The sequence below is a fragment of the Pelodiscus sinensis genome, chromosome 2, assembly GCF_052426305.1.
Source record: "Pelodiscus sinensis isolate ZL-2025 chromosome 2, ASM5242630v1, whole genome shotgun sequence".
NCBI classification, from domain to species: Eukaryota; Metazoa; Chordata; order Testudines; family Trionychidae; genus Pelodiscus; species Pelodiscus sinensis.
Window position 1 is genome coordinate 193,903,329 of NC_143053.1, and position 21,133 is coordinate 193,924,461.

General features: G+C 41.9%; 1 protein-coding gene across 7 annotated transcripts in view; it reads right to left on the reverse strand.

The window, feature by feature from the left end:
* Positions 1-21,133, reverse strand: part of KAT2B (lysine acetyltransferase 2B) — a 71,361-nt gene that overhangs the window by 29,544 nt on the left and 20,684 nt on the right. For all 7 annotated transcript variants that reach the window (XM_075922072.2, XM_075922074.2, XM_075922076.2 and 4 more), the window contains 7 exons: positions 20,738-20,864; positions 14,555-14,700; positions 13,874-13,963; positions 11,582-11,763; positions 9,668-9,859; positions 3,454-3,560; positions 1,510-1,635 (listed from right to left, as the gene is read on the reverse strand). In XM_075922072.2, the coding sequence (XP_075778187.2) occupies positions 1,510-1,635; positions 3,454-3,560; positions 9,668-9,859; positions 11,582-11,763; positions 13,874-13,963; positions 14,555-14,700; positions 20,738-20,864 (970 nt within the window). The remainder of the gene's footprint in view (positions 1-1,509; positions 1,636-3,453; positions 3,561-9,667; positions 9,860-11,581; positions 11,764-13,873; positions 13,964-14,554; positions 14,701-20,737; positions 20,865-21,133) is intronic.

Below are 21,133 nucleotides of genomic sequence, written 5' to 3' on the forward strand. Positions count from 1 at the left end.
CTGTATCAGAAGCAGCAAGGAGGGGGCAGTTGGTGCCTTGGGAAGCCAGCCTTTAAGCTGGTTCCACACAAACACCAGATCCATGATGCTGACTGTCTCTTCCACAATTCTGCCTCTATCAGAGGAAGAGCAGACTCTGTCCGCAACAGGCCCAGACTCGCTGCAAATAGAGGCTGCTCCATGGGATGGCAGTTCAGCCTCTGTCCATGGGAAGGTTGGCCTCCCCGTGGACAAGGGCTGCCGCCACTCTGTGCTGCTGCCTCTGTATCAGAAGCAGTGGGATGGCAGGCAGGAGCTGGTCTGCACAGGGAACTCATTTTTAAACTGGCTCCCACCTGCTGCCCTATTCTGCTGCCTCTGATACAGAGGAAGCAGTGTGAGGTGGCAGGGGGCTCCCCGGGAGTGGGGCCAGGAACACACTGGCTGCCAGCCCCACTTCTGAAGACTACTGAATAGTCATGTAACCAATAATATTTTGTGTGGTTAAATGACTATTCAATTAATCGCTATCTAACAACCCTATCAGTTATGTCTTACATGCTGTGATGTCTTAGAACAGAGATGGGCAATAATTTTTGATGTGGGGGGGGGCCACTCCAAGAAATTGGAAAGTGGTCAAGGGCCGCACTCTTCCATGATATCAATGGATGAGGTATGGGGTCTGGGATGGAGGTTGAGTGCAGAAGGGAGCTTTCAGCAATGAACTAGGGTATAGACAGGATGTGGGGTCTGGGAGGGGAATGTAGCTTGAGGTAGGGGACTGGGGTACTGGAGGGGTAACGGGGTTTTGGGTTGTGACCTTGGAGAGGAGGGGGTTGTGATCTGGGGCAGGGGATGAGGCTGCAGAAGTTTGGGTTGTAACCATGGGCAGGGAACTGTGGGGTGAGGGTGAGAATTATGACCTGGGGCAGAGAGTTGGGGTGCAAGATCTGGGAGGGGATATGAGTGCAGGAGGAGAGCAGAGGGTATATGTGCAGTAACCAAATAGTTTATGCTGATACATACTGGAGCATGACAGTGGAATGGAAGCTGGTAATATAACTTTAAATTACAAAAAAAAAACCCGCAAATTCATAAACGGCTAAGTGTGGCTGTCCCTTTGATTCCTACTAAGCATGTGAGCCTAAAACGGTCTCTTTTTCAAAAAAAGATTTTTGGGATCACCTATGATTTTTTTTTCTGGCTTAATAAGATAGTTTTAAATCAGATCTGTAAGCAAAACCATGGTCCAGTAAATAACTGAACTGGGCATCATTTTGCTTTCCATTACAGTGGATATGTGATCCAGAGTTCAACATGTGGTGAATGCTATGCTGTAATTTGTCTACATTAGAAAAGAATCAGTTCTTTAAAGATGACTTGTTTTCTCCTTTGCCCCAAGAAACAAGATCAGTGGATTTCAGCTATGCCACAACTACTAAAAACAAAGAAAACTATAAGTTTGACACAACATAAAACCATATTTCTGATAATTAGCCTGAACAGAAGATCAACTTCCTTTCAAGTTACCTAGAGTTGGGTCATGGCAAGAAGAAACTTTGCAAGCAGGACTCATATTTCCACTGTTGGGTTGTTCTAGAGTTGAAGGACTTGCACTGTATGAAACAGACCTTGCCACAGAGGGAGGACTGATAACTGTAACAATATAAAAGAGAAAGAAGGTTCAAGGCATGAGAATTCACCCCAATACTAACTTTAAAAAACAAACAAGCTTCAAAGAGTTACACTGGTAGTGAGTACCTAATGTACTGTCAATCAAAAAGTAGAGTAAATAATGTGATTTGTGCACATTTTAGAAGGGCTTTTTATTCTGATATCTTTTATTGTATTTTAAAATTTGATATTGCACAGCAAGCCAAATTCCTTGATGTGCAGGTGGGCGTTTATTAACTATATCTTCTAAAAGCATCCAGCTAAAAAAATCAGTTCTAACACTTTCCATTGTATTACAGGACTAATTTTATTCTATTGCCACTATCAGGCTTTATTTCTCTGCAATGTTGTGCAAAAGCCAGGAAAAATGGGTTTCTGCAACATACTTATCTAGCTAGTTGGCATTCTGCCACATCAAGAAACGAGTTGCAGCTAGCTGAAGAGGGTCTTCTAGGAAAAGGTGTAAGATTTCACTGTAACATATTACACTTATACTACTTGATCCGGCCTCAGGGCAGGGGGCTGGACTTGATGATTTTTGCCAACTCTACATCAATATGATTCTATGAATATGCTACCAAAACTAACTCCAAAGAAAGTAACACCACGTTAAGCTATGCAATTATTTATTAAACCCAAAAAACCCACACTTTTCCACCACTTGTAAAATATGTTTAATTCCACCTGCTTAGATTTGTTTAGTGCCGCTAATCATTTTATGACAAGGCGGTTACTTGGAAATAGGACACATCTCTTTCTTTGGAAATTCCTACTGTTATGTCCTCAAAAGCAACAGGCCCCCTTTCAATTGTTTTCTGAAACATCTGCATGAAAAGAACCTGGCTATTTTGACACCAGAGGAGTACAGATCAAAATCTGAAGAGTATTGAAGATTACTTGATGAGATGGCCTGGATTAGCAAGATACATTTAGTGATATATTGAGCCTCTCTCATATACCGTTCATAAACAAAGAGTTTGGATTAGGCAGGTACAGGGGATATCAGTATAACTTCACTTAGCCCTTTAAGTATTTACTTTTTTATATAGATCTATTTTTCAATATTATATATCTTCTACCCCAGCTCCTCAATGCCCATATTTGATCAGATACTAGTTAGAAAGTAGGAATTATTCACAAAGTTACATGCCTGTCCCAACAGATGGAGGTCTCTAACATGTAGTAAGAGCCCAATTATCAGAGAGACACAATGCTTCCCAAGCTGGCAGTCAGGAAAAGCTAGATCAGATGCTTCAATATCCCTAATCCTGACTTCAGTAGTTTAGTAGATGTATGTATGTATGAGCAGTATGAATGGATTTTAAATATTCTACTAGGAGATGCATCTTTCCAGATTCTCCTGGAAATTTCTAAGTGCTGCTTCCATGATACAGCCATGAACAGAGTTCTGGGGAGCCCTGAACAGAAAAAGCATTCATCTGAACTGAGATGATGAACAGTTGATATGGGAGAGTATGTATCATTGGACACAGGCAATCCTTGAGGGAGCTCTAGAGAACATATTATAGAAAGAAGATATTAAATGTTCTGAGGTAAGACACAAGTTATATGCCTTTTGTGGAGAAGAGTATTTCGTCATTCCATGAGGAACCAGGCAGACTGCTCTCTGTGCACACAGACTAATATTCAAGCTACTGTTTCTGCAGGCACTGCCATATAATTCTGCATTTCCAGTACTACCTGCTTACAATTTCACCTTTTTCTCTCTGTGGAAGCTTTTGCAGATGTATTGTGTTCTTTACACAGTCCCTCCCATATCCTGTCCTAAATGCAGATTACCTGTTTGGATTCCTAGCTGGCCAGTTTGAGAAGAGGACACCATGAAATCCTGATCCCAAATAGGAGAATTCTGACTATACACCTCTTCCTCTAGCATGGAAAGAAACCTAGAAGCAGAAATGTAGAGGCAACACATAGAATTACTATGACCCAAAGGAAGAATCATTATTTAAAATCTTTAAACCACACCTTTTGAATAAAAAAAGAAGAAACTGGAGAAGCTGGTGATTGTGCAACTGAACAGTGCTGACAGTTTTTTACAATTAATAATATACCCAAATTGAACTTGTAAAACTCAAGGTTATGTACTTTAATTAGATGTAAATGTTTCCTCTACTAACACTTTTTTTGATCACATACCACATTTACATAACAAAAATGAGAGCATTAATAGGAGACACACAAGCATGTGTTGGTTGATCTTATACACTTTTTTTGATCACATATCACATTTACATAACAAAAATGAGAGTATTAATAGGAGACACACAAGCATGTGTTGGTTGATCTTATGCAACTGCAAGACATTTTTTCCTATTATTTTTGGAAAATCTAAAGTTTTGAGCTGATGAATTTGCATTTTTACTTTCATGTTCATATACAAAAATTCCAGCAGCACTAGTCATTTACATTGATCTTATGGAACTATTCCATTTATTTAAGTGTGTAACTATACTTCGTGCTTGTATGACATTTTTTAAATGAGCCATGTATGTTTAGAAAAAAAAATTAACTCTTTTATGGAATGTCTCACAAGAATACAGGCAGTCCCCGACTTACGCGGATCCGACTTATGTCGGATCTGCACTTACGAATGGGGCTTTCTCGCCCCGGTGGTCGAGGTAGCGGATTGCTACCTGCGAGCTCCGGGGCGAGAAAGCCCCGTTCGTAAGCTGCTCCGTCTCCAGCAGCTGAGACCGTAAGCTGAGACCGTAAGCTGAGACCGTTCGTAAGCTGAGACCGTCTCCAGCAGACCAGGGGCACCGGGCGGGTTCCCGCGCTTCTGAGGCTTTGCCAGAGCAAAGCCTCAGAAGCGCGGGGAACCGCCGCTGCTGCCGCTTCAGTCCCGGTGCCTGTGGTCTGCTGGGGACCGTCCCCAGCAGACCACAGGCACCGGGACTGAAGCCACGACCGCGGGGGGGAGGGGTCCCGCGCCTCTGAGACTTTGCCAGAGCAAAGCCTCAGAGGCGCGGTACCCCGCTGCCGCTGCGGCTCTGCTCCCCATGTCCCTGGTCTGCTGGGGGGGGGGGGGGCGCGGCTAGTGTGCCCCCCCACCCCCGGCAGACCAGGCTTTTGTTTTGGACCCTGGAGCAGAGCAGCTGGGGCGCTGCCGATTGGTCCTGCAGCGCCGCTCTGGGCACTACTGGACCAACCCGGCAGCACCCCAGCTGCTCTGCCCCAGCCGTCCTGGATTCAGCCGCTGCTGGTCAGTTTCAGCAGCGGCTGAATCAGGACGCCTGGGGCAGAGCAGCTGGGGTGCTGCTAGGTTGGTCCAGTAGCGCCGAGGAGTGGCAAACTTGAGTTGTGCCCCATGCATCCATGGCCACATTGCAACTTTTAGTGTGCTAACTTGATGTATATGTATGTGCGCGCGCGTGCGTGCGTGCGTGCGCATCTGTTGGCCCAAGCTGGGAACAACAATGTCCCCTGCAGGGCAGACATAAGCTATGGCACAGAGAAGGGTTTTTAAAGGCCAGATGCTTGACACCACACATTTTTACTCTCCACAGCAGTCCTCACTAATGTGATTGTCCAGTTAAAATAAAATGTGATCATTTGAGTAAGAAATCATCTGAACTGACTTGGAACTTAAAGGTGAATTCCCCTCAGTGAGGCTTTAAAGGTCAAATCAGTAAGCTAGGCAGTTTCAAAAGAGGATTTAAAATAGTTGCAGGTGCTGCCCCTTGCTACATTTTATGGTTTTACCATCTCCTCTGCTGTATGAAAATGTTTTTCTCTGCCATATCCTGGGATGAGACACCTCACAAAATGACAGGTAAGCTGACTTTCCAGGGGATTCAATGACACAGACTATGTAAAGCACTGCCAAGGGCACTAAGTCCTGGTCTACAATAGGACCTTATTCTGAAATAACTCTCCACAAGACCGAATTTATAAGCAGTACATCCACACTACCAAGCCTGATACTTCAAAATAAAGGGCCATGGAATTTGAACTCTGTAGTCCTGCTTTTCATAAGGAGTAACACTCATTGTGAAACAGTAATTTTCAGGTAGTGTGGATGCTTTGGTGCCAATAATTCAAACTTATTGGCCTCCGGGAGGCCCCCTGAAGGTTCCCAGAGTGCTGCCTGAGGTTCTAATTCCGAGGTAGCACGTCCACATTAATGGAGCCTGCCTTGAACTAATTTAGATGTTTCCCCAAAGTGAGGACCCGCTAGCTCAAATCTGTTAAATTGGGAGTTCTCACATCAAATTTAGTAATTTTGAAATCGTTTCCTAGTGTAGACATAGCCTAAGAAAACAGGTGGAAGATGCAATTGTTAACACATATCTTTCCTTCTTCAATTTCAACTACTCTTATCTCCCGTGTCCCCTGTAACCACAGCAAGTACAAGATTTCAGAAGGACTTTGGGAGTAAATGCAGCTGGACTGTTAAAAGATGTGTAATGCTGGAAAACCACCTTCCCCACAGAGATAGACATCAGACAGATACGCACATGTACACAATCCCAGATACTAGGCAGTGGACACAGACAACCACTCAGTTCCCAAATGATATCTCACTGATCATCAGGGCCATTCTTTGTTGGATCATATGACCTAGGATCAGTTCCCAGCTTTGCTTTCCCTTATCAGTGACTAAATTTCCACACTTAAATAGGTGGATAACAAGACTAAGTACCTTTGCAAAGTGCTTTTCAAGTTCCAGAAGAATAGGTGCTATGAAAACACTGAGTATGAAAGGCTAACCATCCCTCCGAAGACCCTGATCCAGTTTTAATCCTTAATATGTTCCTTCTTTTTTCAGTATTAATAACAAACTTTATTAATAATTATAATTTCTAATTCTTATTTATATTACATTATCATCTAGGCTCCAAGTGATATCATGCCCTACAGCACCAAGTGCTACACATGCACACAGTAAGAGACAGTCCTTGTTCCCCAAGAGTTCATAAGCTAAATTGAGAAGAGAAACAAACGGGAATAGGGAGGAAACAGTGACTCAGAGAGGGGAAGTAACTGGCCCAAGACCACACAGCAAGACAATTCAGAGCCAGAAACAGAACCCAGGATTCCAGAGAAGAAGATAGAAAAGTGACTTGATCATGATGTTTTTAAATTCCTGGACTGGGTTTAAATAGCAGGTACATAGGACTCTATAACCTATGAGGGAAAGAGCATGACAAACAATGGTGGGCCATTGAAGCCAGACAAATTCCCATTAGATATTAGGCACATATTTTTAACTCTGTGGGTTAATAACCATTGGAACAAAGCCCCAAGAGCTGTGATGGATTCTCCATCTCTTGATGTCTTCAAATCCAGACTCAATGCCTTTTTGGGCAATGTGCTTTGATCAATCACAAATAGGGCTGCCAGATGATTTCAACAAAAATACCAGACACACTTGATACTACATCACAATCTACATTATATTTTATTTAGAAAATACCAGACATTTATATTTTCTAAATTTGTTTCCTGAACAGAAAGCACAGATACTGCACTGTCCAGTTCAATACTAGACACTTGGCAACCCTAATCACAAGTGATGGGGCTCAATTTTAAGGATAACTGGAAGAAATTTAATGGACTGTGATATACAGGAGAACAGGGTAGATGACTTTATGGGTGCTTCTGGCCTTAAAAAACAAACAATGAAAAAATAAAAATATAAATCTATAAATAAGGACAACTCTATAAGGGTTTGCAGGAGTGAGTCCCAGGATTATATTTGATACATAGTATATTTATACGCATATACAGCACATGGGGAGTCAACGGTTATCCACTATATATGGCTACATAAAGTTGTAAGCGGTTAAGACACACACCCCCACCACCATTTTCAATCATACTGGCAGTGAGTATATAACAAATATTAAAATCTAGCTCAGACTGTTTACAGATGTCAGAAACATTTTATGTACATGCCTGACACACTTGTACTTCTCTCATTTCCTAGATGCCCAGATATAACAGAGCTGTCCTATCCATATGGACAGGACCCAGGGTATTACCTGGGGGCATGGTGTGAGTCCCCTCCCTGTGCTCAGGCACTATGCTTCCTGCTACTGCAAAAAAGCCAAGTACAGTGGGCCAGATGGGGGTGGCAGGGTGGAACGGAGCAGACTGTTGGCCCACTCTAGCTATCGTCGCCATGGTGAGTGTGAGGGAGGGCACTACTGCTGCCCTGTGCCAAGGCCCCAGTAATCCCCTGGCTTGCTTCACATGGGGGAGCAGGCAAGGAGCAGAGCAGGGGGAGGAAGGAGCATGGCATGGGTGGAGCTGGGAGGAAGGAGTGGGGCAGGGGCGGGGTTGGAGTGGAACAAAGGGGCCAGTTGGGGCCTGCAGTGGAGGGGTTGCCCCAGATCCCATACCCCCCTAGAGACAGTTCTGATAGCATGGGTATACTTACATCATGTCATTGTATCAAAAGGATTTTAAACGCGTACCTTAGAAAATACTTCTGAATTAACCCTCCCACATTTTATTTTAAATATTATCTTGCTTAAGGAAACAGTAATTGTAGTTATGTCTACACTGCAATAAAAATCTCAGGACCCAAGTCAGCAAACTCCTGCTCTTGGGGCTTAGGCTGCAGAGCTAAAAATAGCAGTAGAATATAGACGTTGGGGTGTGGATTGGAGCCCAAAGCTCAGAGACCCACCTCCTCACAAGGTCTTGGAGCTCAGAGCCTAATCCCTGCAAGCTTGAGTCAGCTGAGCAGGGCCATATCACACTGATGTTATAAGTCACCTCACAAGTTCCTCAAAGGTCATTTTTGAGGCATACCAGCTTACCCACCTCATGCAGAGACATTCCTGAACCAAGTACAAGTGACCACACACAGTTTGACTGCTGAGAACTTTGCTTTGAAAATAAGAATTAGCTCAGTATTCTAAACTGTAGCTTGTAGAAAGAATGAAGTCTAAATAGAAGAGGGAGAGAGTGGAAAAATAATTCGGAGTGGATGTAAATTGTATACAGCCGATCCTCGAGTTGCGGTCGACTTACGACTGTTCTCATTATGACCGAAGCTGTCATAAATGGCGGACCCCAAGTTACAAACGCAATCCGCACTTACAAACAGCGCAGTCGTATGTAACTCTATGGGGTCCGACTTACGAACAAACCGAGTTACGACCAATTGCTTGGTCCGTAACCGGTTCGTAAGTTGGGGAGAGGCTGTAAAAGGCTTCCTATTCCATTCATACTTCTCACACATCTTTTGTATAAGATTTTCTTAGAAAAAATGAAGAAATTACAGGGATAAAAGTGCTTTTCAAATTAAAATTTCCACCCAGCCTAGTAGAGTTTGGGTTAGAACCATAACTATGAAAACATGGCACCTTCTTGATCTGGAGATCAGCTCCCTATTTAGTATGCTACCATTTTACTTTAGGGATCAGATTGAGATTGCTTTTCCCTTCCTGAGAAATATCTTAACTCCACAAGCAACTCCACTGACTTCAGTGTAATGAAAGGTAATATTCAATGTAAGTGGTATCACCATCTGGCCCTTACTAACCAAGGACATAGCATAGCAGTGTACACTTGCCCTAACTTATTTAGGTCATTTAAGGATAAGGAAACAAAAACAGTGTCCACTCAAATTCCAATATAAGGAGAGAACAACTCCTCTGGCAACAGAAACAGCCCTACTAAATAAACATAACTCCATCAAGGGATGGTACTTGGTCCTGCTGTGAGGGCAGGGGACTGGACTCGATGACCTCTCAAGGTCCCTTGTAGTTCTATTAGATGGTATAGCTCCATCTCAAAAGAGATGCAGTCACTATATTAAATATAATTAGAAAGTATGCATGTATTAAATTACTACATGTAGTGTAAGTGATGATAGAGAGCTAGCTGGTGTAACATCTATTTGTCACTGAACATTGAAATAGTCTTTCTGTTGCAGACATAGCCAGTTACTTGTTCTCACAAGCATTTTTGCATCTCAGGACAAAATTACATATTTCTGGTTAACAATCTTAAAGGAAGATATGCAGTTATTCCTTACTTTGGAAAATGGGTGAGGATTAGTGTTCGTTTCTCTTGAGGAAGCTTGTCTTTTTCCTGTCTAGCCTGCTCCAGGAGTTGCCGTCTCATAACAGTAAAGACAGAGCGTAGCAGAGTTCTCCCAAAAACCTGTGTGGTTTCGTACCGAGGTAGACTATCACAGAACTGGGGAACATTGCAGTAACACAGCCACCTGCAGCAAAATAAAAAAGCCAAATAACCACCTCAATCTGTGAATACCCTGAGGTGACAATTCCACTAGCAACAAAGAAAGACAAATGACTATACAAATCCATTTTAAGTCCCCTGCACATGTAGCAAAAGTCTGCCATTTTTTCTGAAAATTGGGTAACCCCTTACCAGGTGATGCTTACTGGTTACAGTTAACCAGTGGAGGCTAGAGCAGCCCTGCCCACCACAAGCAAGGGGCTGCTCCAATCCCACTGGGCCCGCCAAGCGCAGGGTGCTCCAGCCAGCCCAAGCAGCCCCTGCCTGCAGCGGGGGGGTGGCACTCCAGAGCAGTCTGGCTGGAGTACCCCTCCCACTCCGTTGAATAGGTTAACCCGTTAAACATTGTTATATTCTATTAGCGGACATCTCTCCTGAGGCTGGATCATGGCACTGCAGGGGCTAAGCAATAATATAGTTGACTATACACAGTGGAGTCAGAGTTAATTTTATAATCAAGATTTAAGCCTAATGTAATATCATATTCTCTCATTTACACACTAATATGTGGTTGCTATCACTAACAGATGGGGGAATAAGGATTACTGATATGGTGATGCTACAGGAATCTATTCTGGTATCAATTATTCTTATTTGCAAAGAGTATTCATTTTTTATCTGAAAACTTTTTGCCTTTCCTCTTCTATACTGCTGATGGAATTAAAGTTCTGTAAAAGTAATAAAGAAGGAGAGCTCTGAGGATCTTGAACTGCCATCATTTTTAACCCCTTCCTTGGACCATTTGTTATTATAGAAGACAAACTAGCACTTGTTATGTTAATCTAAGAAGTACCATACTACTTTAAGAAAAATATTTTAAAAATTAAAATGTTAGGTTTTTTCCAATTAATAAATCATTCCTTAGAATTCTTATAAAAGTGGTTAAGGACTCTAATAAGGCCAGGCAACCAGTTGTCTCTCAAATCTTTAAAGTTTATATTAATGCACTCCAATAGTCTGACAAATGAGTCTTTTCTCATGAAAGCTTATGCCAAAATAACTCTGTTAGAGTAAATGTACACAGCATCATTATTTTGCAATAACTAGCACTATTCCAAAATAACTTAGTCCACATTTACATAGCAGGCAGTTATTTCGAAATAATGTCAAAATACTGTCAAGCTGGAAGACTTCTTACTCCGACTCCTGTAACCCTCATTGTACGAGGAGTAAGAGAAGTTGGAGGAAGAGTGCTCTATCTCGAAATAAGTGCTGTGTAGACACTCCCAATTTCAAAATATGCCCTGCTGTGTAGAAGCACCCAACTGCATACTTATTTCAAAATAGCTTATTTTGAAATGGGGAGTATTTACACAGCACTGAGTTATTTCAAAATAACGCTAGTTATTGAGAAATAATGTTGCTGTGTAGATGTACCCTAAGATACCACAGTTACCTCCCTGATATTTTTTATTTTAAATAACAAGCTTCATAAATTTATCACGCATGAAATGAAGCCTGACATTCCACCAAGCATCCAATCAGTTTAAGAGTAATTATTAAATACAGCGCCAAGTCTGTGAATAGGACTGATAGCATGGGCCTCTTATGACACTATGGAACTTCATTGAAGCCAGCAAATCCACAGATAAAGACAATGGTTGTGAGAATTTTTGATGGTGTATCTGTAGCTACAGAATAAGTGCCTATATTCTGAAAAGGGAAAACTAAAGCAAAGCATAGTTACCTTGTATAGTTCACTTTATAGCCAGCAAAGTCATCATTAGGGGATCTCAATCTTCGCTGCAAAGGTGTCTCCAAATGCCAGTAGTTGATGCGGTTTAAAAACATTTTAGCTAGTTCAACTATTGTTTGCCTTTCCTTTGATGGTAGATGACTAAATTTGTATTGTACAAAATTATTCACTCCCTGAAATCCAAAGGTGAAAGTGATGTTTATTTAACAATTTAAGCATAACCTCTTTTCATGTGAACACTACTAGCATTTTGTTTGGTTAAACTTGTATTACAATACAGAGAAAACACACAGTGAGTGGTTTAAAATATTGTTTTCTGCCAAATATATTATTGGTTCTGCTAAACAGAATCAAATGCACTCGATCAAGAATGACTTTTCCATTTCCCTACAGTGACTGGCCTATAATAAAGGGTATAAACCATGATATTCTCTCACTTCACATGATATAGAACTTTTACTGGGAAAAGGTCATGTGATTTTTCTTGGACACACAATGTGCGGTTTTTGCTGATGACTATGTTGGTATCTTTGTAAACTGACATTTTCTTGTTAGAAATGAACTGCTCTAAGATTTAGGAACAGGACTGAGAAAAGTATGTAAAAACTAGTTAGGCTGTTATTATCTAAGAAAGACTAGGCAAATGACCAATTGTGATTACTGTTACTGACTAGCTATAACTTCTTGCAGTCTTAGCAGAATGTTTTCACACAGTCTGTTTGTCACTGAGTTGTCCACTTTCAGCCCACTTATAGTTTGTCTTACTTCACTGACATGTTATGGCTTGTTCTTTAGATTCTAAATTCTCCATGGCAAAGGCTGTCATTAACAATATATTTGTACAGCACCTAGCAAAATGGAGCCTTGCCATGGCTCAGGTCTCTAGGAGTTATCACAATATAAATGTAAAATAATAGTAACATGTATGTGTAGCACTGTTTTTTGCTGGAAGGAATTCAAAGCTGATTAAATATTTGTGCTTTGTCACCATCTTGTGGCATTAGCATGCAAATATTATATACACCAATGTGTAAGTGTACATTTCAGAAACAATGTCCCTGGGTTGTATCCCCCCATACTATATGTGTGCCACATAGTTGTGGTTCCATGGTGAGTCATACCAACACCTTCCTATTTCTGCAAACCTTAAGTTTTCACTTAAGAACAAAAGTTTCTATTCCTTATGATTGAAAAGACATCTTTCTGTCCATTTCAGTTCTGCATTAGTGTCAGCAAAGAGACTAAAGCAATGAAGAATGTTATTGTATGGAGTTATGATAAGTTAATCTCAAAGAAACATTTAATCAGTGTGCAAGTTTAAAATAGGCTATTTGATAAAATAATATAGTTTCCATTAATCCTCAGATTGCTTGAAAGATATCCAGGCCTGACTCAGCACAATATTTAAGCATGTGAGCAGTCTCACTGAAGTTAGCAGAACTTCTTGTGTGTTTAAAGATAAGCAAATGATTATGTATTTTGCTAAATCAAAATCTCACCTTCTGTGTTTGTTAACTACATGTATATATTCATAGAGGCATGAACTACTGTGGTATATTAGTGGTTTTCTCTCCGTTGTTTCTGCTTTGTAGTCCTGAGATGATATGCTGGCCCCACTGAAGCCAATGGCAAAATTGCCACTGAACTCAACAGCAACAATATTTCATCCCAGGGCTAGATTCCTTAACTTTAAATGTGGCCTTGTCAAGTGCACCAAAATAAAGAACAACAATTAGAGCTGATATAATGAAAAAGGTACTTTTAAAAAGTTTACTATTTAAATTACAAGCACTGCACATAGTTTTTCTGAGTGGGTGCTCCAACCAAATGCTCTGCCAACATTTTGTCCCTTCCCTCAAGGCCTGAACCTCACTCCATCTCTTCCCATCCCTGCTCCAACCCAATCCCCAAGTGCCTCCTGCCTGTTGTCAAACAGCTGATCGGCAGGGCCAGCCAAACAGCTGATGGGCTTGTGGCAAGTGGGTGCTAAATTTTCACCATGGATGCTCCAGCCTCATAATACTTGAAGAACCAGCCTCTATGATTTAAACTGAGGGAAACCATTCTATATTACATTAAATGCAAGCTGAATTGTAAAAAATAATTCAATAATTGAACCACAATGCCCTTCCCAGAAGATGGAGAGGAAATCATCTTCATGCAAACCTCAGATTTACGTTTGTCCAAATGATATAGAGAGTTAATATTCACACACTGCCGAAATCCACACATACGGACGACAGCAGGGTCATTGTTCACGGAAATCAGCATGTTCTGATTTACCTGTTCAATACTGGGCTTCTCGAATGGGGGGCTTTCCAAAGACCCCTCTACCACAGGTTTCCCCATCTGTAAGATGCATTTCCTCAAAAGCTATCAAAAACAATTTTATTTTTAAATGGTTAACATCTTTATATAAACTTCTGGCAGACAGTGAAAACTGTCTAATACAACATATTAATTGTTATTATTCAAATATTTGTTAATACATGCAATAAACTAAGTTGCAGCTAACTTGAGTTAATTTCCTCGCTCTCTAAAATGCACTGAGAAAAGCTGTTTTGAGGACATGTATACAGCTAAAGTATACTACATTGTCATCTGGCTCATCTCCTGACCTATAATTAAGGAAAATGCCAGGGATGGTTGGAAAGAAAATACATATCAAAATGAGTGCTGACATTGGACCAGATTCTGAAATCACTGGAAAGATGTCAAAAGTGAAGTACCATGCAATGTAAAAGCAGCAAAATCTAGTCCAAAATTTACAATCTTATTACTAGGTAGGAAATAGGAACTCTTACCCTACAAATTGTCCAAGTCAATACAAATAAAATGGTCCATTAGGACAATGAAATTAATGTAAGTACAAAAGAATGAAAAATATGACAAGATGCTACATGTGAATCTAAGGTTGCAGAAAAACAATTGTATGAGGTTACCTTTTGAGAAAAGTCTTCTTACCTTGAACAGGGAGAAGTAAACTTGCTTTGTATCTGCATCTTCTTCTTTGTGGATACAGGCAAAGAGATATTCCACATCCAACACTATCCCCAGTAGCCTATTCATTTCTTCCTCAGAAACATTCTCCAGGTGAGAGACATGAGCAGCTAAACAAAATAAAAATCCAAAAATTGTGAAAAAACCTAGCTGGAAGGAAGACATTCTGTGGCCAACAGGATGTAATTTCTAAGACAACACAAAGGACAAACTCTGTAAACCCCCACTTAAACAGCACCTTTCATCAGAAGAACCTTAAAGCATTAAGTCCATAAGGCCAATTTTTATCATGATTTACAGATGATACACAACAGCCAGAGGTAAGTGACTTGTACAAACTCATGCAAGTTTGTCCACATTGAGAACAGAACCCACAAATCCTGTCTACCATTGCCTTAACAGCAAATTGTACTTCTACTATTTAGGTAACCCACACAAATTCAGGTTAGTATTCTCTCTCTACTTGGTGTCTAGGGTATGTATAGAAATTATGAGTATGCTACTGACTCCAAGTTAATGGATCTGGTCCTATAGCCAAGTAGTAGTGGCTCATGATTTTTAACAGGCATCCCAGATGACCTAGCCATCATATTATTACAAGTGTCAATTTAACTAGCAATGAGAGAACATTTCCTGCTCACAAATGAGAATTTCTTGCTTTAAACTAGGCACTGGTAGGCATGTTTCATGACTATTTATAAAATGTCAGGTTCCAAGAATGCACAGTATGGGTCACATTTACAATGCTCCTCCTGCTGCACACTCTACATGCCCTTTCAAGCAGACGCTTTAGGGGAGAATATTTAATATAGAAGGCCAGATTTTTAAAAGTCAGCCTTCCATTTTAGCACCTGTAAATCACAAGCAAATTTTGTCTTTTTTTTTTTTTTTTTTTTTTGAGGCTGCAATTCTGTAGGTGCAAAGAAGGAAATCCATTGAAACATGGTCTCAAAACTTGATCTTAAATGTACCTGATGCACACACCTCCTCTGGGCCACAGGGATGTGCCAGGAGTGGCACACAGCTAGCAACTGGAAGCCACTCACTGAACTGCCGGTGGTGGAACCAGGGCCCCAAGGAAGTTGTGATTAAATAGCCCAGGGTGTCAAAAGGCAGGGCCAGGGGATGCACAGGGGCAGGGCTGGGAAGGCCGCAGGGGGACAGGTGTGAGGATCCAGCTGTCAGGCAGCTTGGTGGCCACACTCCCAGCCCTGGGCCTCCCTACTTCAATCCCCTACCCTGAGCTCTCCTCACATCCTTCCTCCTGCCCTGACTCCTGCACCTCCCACATTTCTGTCCGGAGCACCCTATTTCTTGTCCTGACCGCTTCACTCTCCACATTCCTTTCCCCTGACACCCTCCTTAAGGACCCAAAGAACACTGGTTAAATGTGCTATCCATAAAGAAGAAAAACAATTAAAGCATTTAAAATGTGAAGTATTAAATGTAGCTTTTGTTTTGAACAACATCCATTGACTCCTTCCCTTTGGCTGGAGAGAGTTTTAAAAAAGAAAAAAAGATATATTTGGCAGTCTCTCTTTAGATGATATTAAAGAGGGCAATAACAGTCCTTCAAAGAAAAAAGAGAATTAGTTAATTCAGATAAGTTGGAGCCATTCCTGCTGGTGTTAAAATCTAATCCTGTTTCATGTCAGGTGGCATTTATGATTCAGCTGGAGCTGGTAGGTATAATGATGGCATCTGGATCCCTCTCTCTGGCCTGATCTGGTCAAGTCATCACTCAGTATTAGGACAAAGAATCTAGAAAAGGGCAGGGTGTGGCCACCAGGGTAGCGAAGCTCATTCCAGTAGCCTCTGTGTGCTCTTCCATTTTCCCCCAAAGTCTCTTTCTTCAGTGATCCACCAAGAGAGAAGTGGGTGAAACAGCATGTCCTCTTTATTTTGTGCACCAATTAGGCCTAATATCTGGTGCACCAATCTTCTCCAGTCCTACATCTTCCCCCCCCCCCCCCAGCATGATTTTAATACAGCCCTTGAACCATTTCAGTAGGTCCCTTAGTTCAGATTAACCTAGTTTTTTCTACTGCATCTATTTATAACATTCACCATAAAAGTGATTTCACCTACTTTTCATTAAGAACTTTCATATACTTTTTTACAGTTGGGTGTTTAATTGGGGGACATTTGTAAACCCAATTATCATAACATGAGACTCTTTATTCAGATTTAAAGTGTGTCAAAGCTAATGTTAAAAATGTACATAATACACAGGTAAAGAAACATCTGAGTATAGTGCTTAGATAGCCACACATACAGGCTGGACCTTGCTGGTCCAGCACCCTGGGGACCTGACTGGTTCCAAAAGAGGAGATTTGCCAGACCAGAGTTGGTCCCTCACTCCTGGCCCATGTTACCACCAGGTTAGGGAGCCAGCCTGCCCCTGCTGCTGCCCCAGCTCCCCAGGGCTCTCTAGATGCTGCCAGCTCTGCTGCTGCTGGGCGGAGCACCACGGTCAAAGCTCTGCAGCCGGGGCAGAGGTCCACAACCACCTGGCTCCATGGCCAGGGCCAGAACTCTGCAGCCGGGGCCAGAGCTGTGCAGCTGGGGCCAGAGCTCAGCAGCTACCTGGCCCTACAACCAGGGCTGGAGTTGCACAGCTGGAGCCGAAGCTGCACAGCCATCTGGTGCTGTGGCCAGAGCTGCACAGCTGGGGCAGAGTTCAGCAGTTCCCTGGCTCCATGGCCAGGACTGGAGCAGCGCAGCCAGAGCCCCGTGGCCAGGGACAGAGCTCCCTGGCCACTGCTGGGGCTGGAGCTCTACAGCTGCTCCTGGGGCCAGAACTTCCAACTGTGCCACCTGTTCTGCCCACACACACTGGGTTCTGATGCCCCCTACTGCACTCCTGCCCCGCCACCAGACCTCCCAGTTCCTGGGCTCTGTGGTCCAGGAACATCTATGGTCCATGCTGGACCACGAATGTTGCCAGATCAGGGAATCCCAGTTAAGGGAGGTACAACCTGTACAAAGTTTGTTTTAAAAGTCATAAGATACATATAGTATATACTCAGCAATAGCTCACATTTAGGTGAATACATCTAACAATTTAGATATTAGCATCCAAATTATACGGGTACATTATTCATGAGAAGCTTTATGTAGAGTTGGTTGCAAAAAACAGATATATCAATGAATGAAGACTGATTCTCAGTAATTACAAATTTAGGGTAGGTTGTCTGTTCGAAAACACAGTACATTAGGAAAGTATTTGAGTTACATTTCCAAACACACTTCTCATCAGCACTTCATCTCTTCCTTCCTGGCACTGCTGATGTCCAGTAATGTGTTCTAGATAGATGTCCTTTGACCATCTGATGGCATCTGAATCATTAGTTGCCACATCAGTGGAGTATAGCATTGACCGATTCCATATTCTCCCAGCACTCGCTCATTCCTGGGGTCCCATGCACCCAGGGCTCTAATGATCAGCACATGAGTTTGAACCTCGTAGTCCCTCGCTTTCAAGGTGTTGGCCAAAGGGGGATATTTCTCAGCTTTTGAGCATTCTTAGTTCAGATTGTTCCTTAAACAGATTTAGCACAATCTAAAATAAAAAGAGCCACGCATAGACTTTCACTTAAATAATAAAAAGTGTGAATTATGTCACTTTAGTTCTTTCTGTGAAAGTCTGCATTTAGAGAAGACTAAGTCTGCATTTAGAGAAGCCCTTATAATAAAGAGAAATAAAAGCAGCCATTGTCTTTTGCATCTCATTAACTAAACCTAACTTTAAACCAGTGAAACTGAATATAGACAAGACCCGAGTAGGGAAGAGCCTACTGTTTATTGATGCCAGGACTCCATTGCTGAAAAACTGTAAGAACAAAAAAAGCCACCACATTTCCTAGAATAGTAGAGAAATTTCTGCATAGTTATGTTTCAGAACTCACTTAGAAGGAGAGAATATAGTGCCGGTGACGCAGCTGGAATAGGGATAGCTCATGATCTTTCATGTTTTAAAATAATTCAGTGGGGGGAAATATGCTGATCTGGGTGAGAATAATAGGAAAAATGCCTTCAGAAATATTTCTGAACAATGTTCACTTTTCCACATTAGGTACAATTTAGTGGTAGGTGGCACTTGCTTCTTTATTTCAGTTATTCCAAATAAGCATAATTCTCATTAGTTGCAGCTGAGAAGATGACAGGCTTCACCTTTCTTCACTGTGGCAGCAACAAAATAGAAAACACTGAACCAGATCTGGTCTGTAATATTTATTCAGAGTAACACTGTACTGCATTTTCTGATCCCCAAGTTAATGAGTAACCAAAGATTTTCACCAGAAGTCAGATCCTCAGATGTTCTGAGCTCTTCTGAAGGAAGGCAAGTACTTTCAATTCCTACTGAAGATGCACTGTTAAGGGCTCAGCACCTGACAGGATTAAGCAGCAGTGAAGAAATGTCTTCAGTATCCATGGGCACAGCGTAAAACGTATCATAGATTCATTTATATTAAATGCATATCCCAGATGCAGTAAAAGTATGCTACATGTTGAGAAGTTAAATGAACTGTCTCGCTAAAACTACTGAACTCACGTGCTGGTGTACACTTGTCATTCCTTGTGCATGAAAGAAGAGATTTTGAAGATTAGTGAAAACAATGAATAAAAAAAAGCCCAAAACTAGAGAGAACACGTGAAAAGAAGAGCTAAATAAATCCTCTACAAATATGCTGCAGCAAATAATCCCTCAAAAAGGTACATTATTTACTATTTAAAAAATCACCAATTGTGATGATTTTACACAGCTGAGCAAAATTATTGATTTTACTGATTTGTAATTTCAGGCCATATTCACGCAACTAAAACAACAATTCCTTTTTAAACAGTTCTGAAATTTATTGTGGCCCAACTGTTATTAACACACTTTCTTCTTGACTTCATGAACAGAAAAATATTGCTACAACCTATTAAGTAATCATATTTCATTTTAGGGATCTACAAAGTTTAAAACGGTCCCTGACACATATTCTTTTTTTGACCACAAGGAATCATTATGTTGTAACCTAGCTGGGATACATACAGCTATGTCTTACAATGGACTGTAATTTCTGAAGCACAGAGGTAGTTTATATGATAAGTCTAGTCATATAGGGAGACTACCGTATTTTCCGGCGTATAAGACAACTTTTGATGTTAAAAAACATCCCCCAAAAATCGGGGGTCGTCTTATACACCGGGTATACAGTTTTGCGGCTTTGCAAAGCCTCGGGGGAAGCCGGCGGCGGGGCAGCCCAGGCGCGCCTGGGCTGTCCCGCTGCCGGGGCATCCTCAGAGGCTTTGCTCCCGGTGTCCCTGGTCTGCTGGAGACGGTCCCCAGCAGACCAGAGGCACCGGGAGCAAAGCCGAAGCGGCGGCGGGGTGCCGCGCTTCTGAGGCTTTGCTCTGTCTCAGAGGCGCGGGACCCCGCCGCCGCTTCGGCTTTGCTCCTGGTGCCTCTGGTCTGCTGGGGACCGTCTCCAGCAGACCAGGGACACCGGGAGCAAAGCCGGGGAGGCGGAGGGGCGCTGGGGTATAAGACGCAACCCTATCTTTTAACTAAAAAATTAGGGGGTCGTCTTATACGCCCAGTAGCCTTATACGGCGGAAAATACGGTAGTTCTAATACAATTTCCCATAAGGTGGTAAAAGTATGGTTCCATTTTGTAGTACACATGGATGCTTTCGCACTGTCCAGAGAAAGTCAAAGTTTTATGTATACAGGTACTACAAAAATAACTATGTTGTGAAATAACTGTGCGGTAGCTAGGTCACCTGATATACATGAAACTGTAGCACAGACTAACCCCCATTGAGAATGCAGTTTTAGAAGACCACAACACAGAGATTGGCCACAATATTGACAACAGGGGCGCTGCAGGAGGAGGGGGATGAATAGCGCCCGGATGCGATTATGCAAATGAAGTTCAGGAAATTCAAATCTATGCTTCATTTGCAATTTCGCTCAGCTGCATTTGCATTCCTCTCTCAAAAAAGGAATGCAGTATAGACATACCCTAAATTCCTGCTGCATACACCCAACTGTGACTCCCTCTTAACACAGTTTTCCTGGAAATAACAGATCATGTCATATTGTAACCTAGGATATAAGAATATGGACTTGAAATCCAGGAGAAGCTATATACTTACCTAGTGCATGACTACAGCTGCGACATGGGTCGGCAAGACTGACAATTGTCTGCTGCAAATCTGCCCTGGGAGGAGTAGGAGGTGGGTTAGGGTTTTTCCAGCCATTACATTTGCAAGATTCCTCAGCCTGAAATAAAAACAGACAATTAATTTATCTACCACTCAACTCATGTATTTCATGTTTTCTAAAAATGCACAGAAATAAAGTAGCTCTCATTACTTAAAAGCAGAGGGTTTCACAATGATCTGTGGAAGCCCATTGTAGTAAGATGAAGGTCTGAAACTTAAGCCCAGGTCTGGTATGAGATCTGAAGCCAGGACAGCAATGGTCAAGACTTTGCTGATATAAAGAAGAGTTAAGCTTTGAGCAAAGGCCCCAGCTCACAGAAGTTGGCA